Source organism: Nicotiana sylvestris, chromosome 3, assembly GCF_000393655.2.
Source record: "Nicotiana sylvestris chromosome 3, ASM39365v2, whole genome shotgun sequence".
In the NCBI taxonomy this organism is placed as follows: domain Eukaryota; kingdom Viridiplantae; phylum Streptophyta; class Magnoliopsida; order Solanales; family Solanaceae; genus Nicotiana; species Nicotiana sylvestris.
The window spans coordinates 87,853,245-87,860,534 of record NC_091059.1 but is presented as its reverse complement, the minus strand read 5'-3'; the positions used below and the strand labels follow the sequence as shown (position 1 = coordinate 87,860,534).

The 7,290-nt window shown below is 39.3% G+C and overlaps 1 protein-coding gene across 1 annotated transcript; it reads right to left on the bottom strand.

Annotated features, from left to right (window-relative positions):
• Positions 1 to 728: 728 nt before the first annotated feature.
• LOC138887634 (uncharacterized) lies at positions 729 to 7,077 on the bottom strand. Its single transcript, XM_070169401.1, has 2 exons — positions 6,649 to 7,077; positions 729 to 833 (listed from the first exon to the last, which is right to left on the bottom strand). The coding sequence occupies exons 1-2, from the start codon at positions 7,075 to 7,077 to the stop codon at positions 729 to 731; spliced, it is 534 nt and encodes a 177-aa protein (XP_070025502.1).
• Between the last annotated feature and the right edge of the window lie 213 nt (positions 7,078 to 7,290).

The following is a 7,290-nucleotide window of genomic DNA, read 5'->3' as shown; positions in this document are numbered from 1 at the left end:
GTGGCTTGTGGTGAGAGCATCACAAGCTAGTTGAAGTCTTTGTAATAAGGTTATTACAAAGTGGCTTGTAATAGGGAGATTGCAAGTTAGTGAAGTTAAAAGCCTACAAGAGTAGGTCGTGGTTTTTTGATCCCCTTGTGTGGGATTTTTCCACGTAAAAATCCCATGTCTTCTTTACTTTTAGTTTCTATACCATTCTCAACATTATCTCATATAGGACCAGGTACTCTACAGTTTGGTGGACTCACAAAAACTAACACAATCAATCCGAGACATTTAGTGACTGTTGCTAGGACCAACTCCAAAATCTGCACAAGAAGTGCAGAGTGTACTATGAGTACAACTGACCCCATAGTGTCGAGCCTAATCTCGACGAAGTAGTTATGAGGCTACGGTGGGCCATTTACAATAACTTATATGCAGTATAATAATAATAATAACAAGAAAGGAAAAGTAAGGCAGTTAACTTATGAAAATAAACTCAATCCTCGAATATCCGTAAATCTAGAATCATCAGTCCTTAGAATCTCGTATGAAAATACTGAAAGCTAACACAATGCAACATTTAATACAAAACACACAATTCGTTGCAGCGTGCAACCCGATCCCACCGTACTAATACAATCCTCCTTTATTTCACTATATCAATATCAAGAATAACATGTAAAATCTGTTGCGGCGCGCAACCTGATCCGACCATATAATCAGAATCAATACCATAGTCCTCCTTATTTCACCATATCAAAATCACATATAAAATCCATTGCAGCGTGCAACCCGATCCACCATATCAATATCAATCCTCCCTTATTCCACCCGTTGTGGCGTCCAACCTGATCCATAAACAAAATCAATAAATGTAATCAATTCAACAACTCAATTCACAAGAATCTCTACGATTAAAAAATATGAAAGCAAAGCCATAAAGAAACCTCGTACTAAATCAAGGAATGCTACAATTAATACAAAGCAACAAGACAAGCCAAATATATGAAAATTAAAGTATACAAGTAAGACAAGTAACACAAGTAACAATTAATCATGGAATCATGGAAAAGACGAATATTTCAAAACAAGAGTAATAAGTGACAAGGAACAAGTTAAGGAATAGGAAGCAATTAAAGTATGTAATAGTTAAGATATGGAATAAAATAATTAATGAAATACAGGAAAGCATGGAAACAATTACTTTGACGGCATATATACACTCGTCATCTCGCATATACGTCGTTACACATGTATTTTACATAACATATAGTGCAACGGTTCCTAATTCTCTCAAATCAAGGTTAGACCCAACATTTACCTCACTCCCCAAGTTAATCAAGCTCAACAGGGCCTTTCCTCTAAAATTTACCTCCGAACTAACCGAATCTAACCAAAATCGACTTAATACCAACAAATGATGCTAGGGAATTCAATTACAATACATAAAGTTAAAATCTTTACAGTTTTCCCAAAAAGTCAACAAAAGTCAACTCTGGGCTCGCTTGGTCAAAACCCGAGTTTCAAACAAAAACCCAATTACTCATTTACCCCGGAGCCCGATTATGTGATTAGTTTCGAAATCTGACCCCAACTTGAGGTCTAAATTTCAATTTTACAAAATTTCTTAATTCTACCCAAATCTCTAATTTCTACCATGAAAATCCCTGATTTAATATTGAAAAACACTTGGAAAGTGATGGGTAATTGAAAAAAAATATATTAAAGTTGCTTACCAATTTTTTTGGGAAGAAAGTCCTCTTAGAAAATTGCCTCTTAGGTGTTTAGGGTTGAGAGTTTGTGAGAAATGAGCTAAATCTCCTTTTTCCCCAGTCGTGGATGTCGCAATTGCGAACATCGCAAATTCGAGAAAGAGGTCGCAAATGCGAACCCTTCTCAGAAGGTCAGTCATCGCAAAAGCAACGTTTTGGTCGAAAATGTGAAACCATACCCTCGCAAATGCGGACCATCCCTTTGCATATGCGAAGGTTACCCAGGAATACACTAAGTCGCAAATGCGACTCTGCCTTCGTAAAAGCGGCAGCTGCAAGTTGGCAAATACGAACATTCACCTCGCAAATGCGAGATTCCCCCAATCCCCCATGCTCATACATGCAAATCCTTGTTCGCAAAAGCGAGGCTCGCAAATTCGAGCCAGATCTCGCAAATGCTAGACCTACAGCAGAGCGCCAGTAACAGTGAAGGCATCAACTATTCTATTAAGTTTCAAAATCATTATGTAGCCTATCCGAAACTCACCTGAGCCCCTCGGGCTCCAAACCAAATATGCACACAAGTGTAATAAAATTATATAAGCTTGCTCGCACGATCAAAACATCAAAATAACACTTAGAACCAGGAATCAGACACCAAAACGAATGAAATTTTCAAGGAAATTTAAGAACATGAAATTTTACAGCCGGACGTCGGAATCACGTCAAATCAATTCTGTTTTGCACCAAATTTTGCAGAAAAGTCATAAATACTTAAATGAACCTATACAAAGTTTCGAATTCGAAATACGAACCCGATATCAACAAAGTCAACCTACGATCAAACATAGGAATTCTTTAAACCTTTAAATTGTTAGTTTTCAACAAATTACGTTAAATCAAGTTAGGGACTTTTGAATTCGATTTCGGGTATATGCCCAAGTTCCAAATCACGATACGGACCCACCAGGACCGTCAAAATGTTAATCCCGATCCGTTTACACAAAACGTTGATCGTAGTCACCTTAAATGAGTTTTAAGGCAAATTTTCATATTTTCTTTAGTTGTTCACATAAAAAAATTTCGGAAAAAGACATGGACTACACACACAAATAGAGAAAATCTAAACGGAGCTATTCGAGGTCTTAGAACACATAAATAAAGGGTAAAACTATAAATGACCTATCAGGTCATCACAATACCATACTTCCCTAATTCCCCTTGAAATTCTTTTGCTTGTTCTGTTTCTCCTAGAATAATGTTTCAATTAGTTTTTCAGTTAGTACAATAATAATTATATTAATTACTTCTTTACTTTGATAGGAATATATAATATTATCAAGTTAAATATTCAATCAACAGACCACAAGAGGGAATTATATATGTCTTAAATAACAATTATGGAAAATTTTGTTAACAAACCTCTCAATGTCAATCAATGTAGAGAAATTAAAGCCAGCTAGGTAACAACTACTAGCTAGAGTTTTATATATTATTTTATAAAAGAATATATGGATCATATTTCATATATAATTGTAAATGACTTAATTATTATATGGAAAATAAACATCGGAGAAACCATTCCGTCCTCAATAAACATTTGGAGTAGATGTGATATAGTAGACATAGTTGTATTGGTCCAAATTTGGCAACCACAACAACGGATAAGCGAGGCTTGGGACGGAGTCATTACAATGCAATGACTGACGGTCGTTGTGGTAAAGGATAACGACCAGAGGCGAGCAGTTGAAATGAAGAAGTGTCGGTAGTCTAAACTTAGAAAGAGATAGGAAGAATATACCTTTGGAATATTCTTTGTGCCGTACTTTTTAGGGTTTTTTGGGGAATATCCCTTATAAATAGGAGGAGATAGTAAACAAGAGGGGGATCTGCCCTTTTCGAGAACGGAGAGATATTGTAAGATTGAGAAAAGAATATACGAGAAAGTTGTCTTATAAATCCATACATATGTTGTTCATTATCAGTCAATAAATCTCAAGATCCTACATAGATATTGACTGCTTTCCTTTCCAGGTCGTTAGAGGAAGGAAACACCCAATCATATAATCATTGGGTGACTATTCTGTTATACTACAATCTTTGTTATTTCTTACATTTGTTACACTTTTATGATATTGCATGTCACGACCCCGGTTCGCCCTCCATGAACCATCATGACGGCACCTAGTCTCTATGAATAGGTAATAAAATAGTGTTTAAAATGCCGCTCGGCATACACAATAACAACTCTCAAAACTAATACCATTTCCCAAAACCCGGAATCTCATGATCACAAGCCTTTGAATGTCTAAAAGCACCTAATTCCAGAATATCTAACAAAGAAACGAAAGTACAGAAGGGCTAATACAAGAAAGGGAGAGTAGAAAGGGACTCTTCGGTCTGTAGACGCGGCAGATATACCTCGGAGTCTCTACAAGCGCCCCGTCTCAAGCGTGATAAGTCAGAGTGGAAGTATCTGGATCTACACATGAAAAACATGCGCAGAAAGGGCATGAGTACACCACAACGGTACTCAGTAAGTGCCAAGCCTAACCTCGGTCGGGTAGTACGAGGAAGGTCAGGGCCCTACTGAGGTTAAATAAAATATAAGGTTCAACAGTGTAGTACAAAACAGTATAAGTAAGTACAATAGTAAAAATAACACAGAATATAAAGGACAACAACAACTACTACAGAGGCAGAGTAAACATAGAAAGAGATATAGCTCAGCACAAAGACAACAACCGGGGATCTCCCAGGATACCGTCCTGTAGTCCCAAATATAAATATCCTGTGGATCTCCCGGGATACCGTCCCGTAGTCCAACTCATAATGCGAGGGGATCTACCGAAATACCGATCCGTAGTCCCAAATGTAAATACTCAGTACAGGGGGAATCTATCGGGTGCAGTCCCGTAGTTCCAATGTAAATGTGCAGGGAGATCTCCCGAAATATCATTTCGTAGTCCCAAAGTAAACATACAGGGGGATCTCCCGGGATACCGTCCCGTAGTCCCAAGGTAAACACACAACAACAAGAAGAAGGGTACACAGTTCAATTCAAGTTTCATACCAAGGTAAAACAGGTATTTCTAACCTAGCATGTTGTACGTAATCCAAATAAGGCAGTTTGAGCAAGTAAGGCAATTAAGTTAATTAGACATGCTTTCCTAAGCTAACAACATGCTTAAATTGCAAGTAGTATAAATATGAAAAAGAAACATACTAGTAATTACTTAATGAAAACCGGATTTTCAACAATTAGCACAAGTACGCACTCCTCATATCACGTACAAGACATTTCAATTATCAATAATACCAAATCCTAAGGGGAGTTTCCCCCACACAAGGTTAGGCAAGCCACTTACCTCGAACCGGCTCAAAATCAACCCAAAATCACATTCTTGCCACGATTATTCGACTCCAAATGGCCCAAATCTATTCAATTCAATTGCATAATGTAAATAACACTTCAAGTAACTGATTCTACAAATAAATTCTAAGCTAATACGCGAAATTAGGTAAAATGACCAAAACACCCCTCGAAATCAGGTAAAATTTACATTTTCAGAATCCTCACACTCTCACGAGTTCAGTTATACCAAAGGTACCAAAATCGGACCAAGGTCCCTCAAATCATCACTCAAAGGTCTCTAATTAATCAAGCCCTAACCCTCAATTTGCCACTAATTTTCGTTAAATTTTCATGCTTACAATGATAAAAATCATCTCAATAACGAGCTTAAGGACCAAAGACCTTACCCCAATGAATTCCTCTAAATATCTCCCTTGAAAATGCTCCCCAAAGCTTCTTCCCGTTTGAAAATGAAAAATAACTCAAATTTGTGAAGGCAACTATTTATATGTTCTTCTCAGCGAATCCGCTTCTGCGGTGATGGGACCGCACTTGCGGTCCCGCTTTTTCGGAACAAAAGTCACATCTGCAACAATTCACTAAAGTCCAGCTTCCGCACCTGCGGTTTCCCATATGCAGATGCGGTACCGCTTCTATAGTGAAGCTCCCGCTTCTGTGGCTCCTGCTGGCTCTCCCCTTTCCGCTTCTGCGATGATAACACCGCTTCTGCGGCTATGCACTTGCGGGACCCAACCGCAGGTGCAGTTATGACAGAAGATCAACAGTTGAAGCTGCTCAAACAAACTCCCAATTCTTCCGACAACCTTTCGAAACCATCCCGAGGCCCCCGGGACCTCAACCAAAAGCATAACCAAGAAATATACCACTATCCAAACTTATGCCAATCCTTAAAACACCTAAAACAACATCGAAACATCAAATCAACCACGAATTCAAGCCTAAGAACTCCGAAAACTCTCAATTTACGCTTTCGATCAAAAAGTCTATCAAACCTCGTCCGAATGACCTAAAATTTCACACACACGTCACATTCAACACTACGGAGCTACTCCAACTTTTAGAATCTCATTCTGACCCTTAGATCAAAATCTCATTATCGAACCGGAAACTTCAAAAAACTCAACTTTCGGCATTTCAAGCCTAAATTAGCTACGGACCTCCAAAACATAATTTGATCACGCCCCTAAGCCCGAAATCATCCAACGTAGCTAACAGAACCAACAAAATTCCATTCTGAGGCCGTCTTCACACTGTTCCGACTACAACCCAAATTATACAACTTAAACTCTCATTTAGGGACTAAGTGTCCCAAAACTATCTGAAACTCCAATTAAATCCTCCCGGTAACTCACAATAGCTGAAAAAAACACGGGGAATGCAGTTAATAGGGGATCGGGGCGTAAATTCTTAAAACGACCGGCCGGGTCGTTACATCCTCCCACACTTAAACATTCGTTCATCCTCGAACGAGCATAGAGACATACCTGAAGTAGTGAAAAGATGAGGGTAACGGTTTCACATATCCTGCTTGGTCTCCTAGGTCGCCTCCTCGACCGGCTGACCCTGCCACTGAACCTTCACTGATGCAATGTTCTTTGATCTCAGCTTTCGAACCTGTCTATCCAATATTGCCACTGGCTCCTCAACAAAAGATTTATCCTTGTCCAACTGAACTGAACTGAAATCCAACACGTGCGACGGATCACCGTGATACCTCCGGAGCATTGAAACATGAAATACCAGATGAACTCCTGCCAAGCTAGGAGGTAAGGCAAGCTCATAAGCAACATCCCCAACACACCTTAATATCTCAAAAGGGCTAATAAACCTCGGACTCAATTTCCCCTTCTTCCCAAATCTCATAACGCCATTCATATGCGAAACCCGAAGTAAAACCCGCTCTCCAACCATATAGGAAACATCACGAACCTTCCGGTCCGCGCAACTCTTCTGTCTGGACTGGGCTGTGCGGAGTCTATCCTGAATCACCTTAACCTTCTCCATAGCATCCTGAAAAAAGTCTGTGCCCAATAATCTAGCCTCACCCGGCTCAAACCAACCCACTAGGGATCTACACTGCCTACCATATAAAGCCTCATACGGTGCCATCTGAATGCTGGACTGATATCTGTTGTTGTAGGCAAACTCCGCCAATGGAAAGAATTGATCCCAAGACCCTCCAAACTCAATCCCACACGCACGGAGCATGTCCTCAAG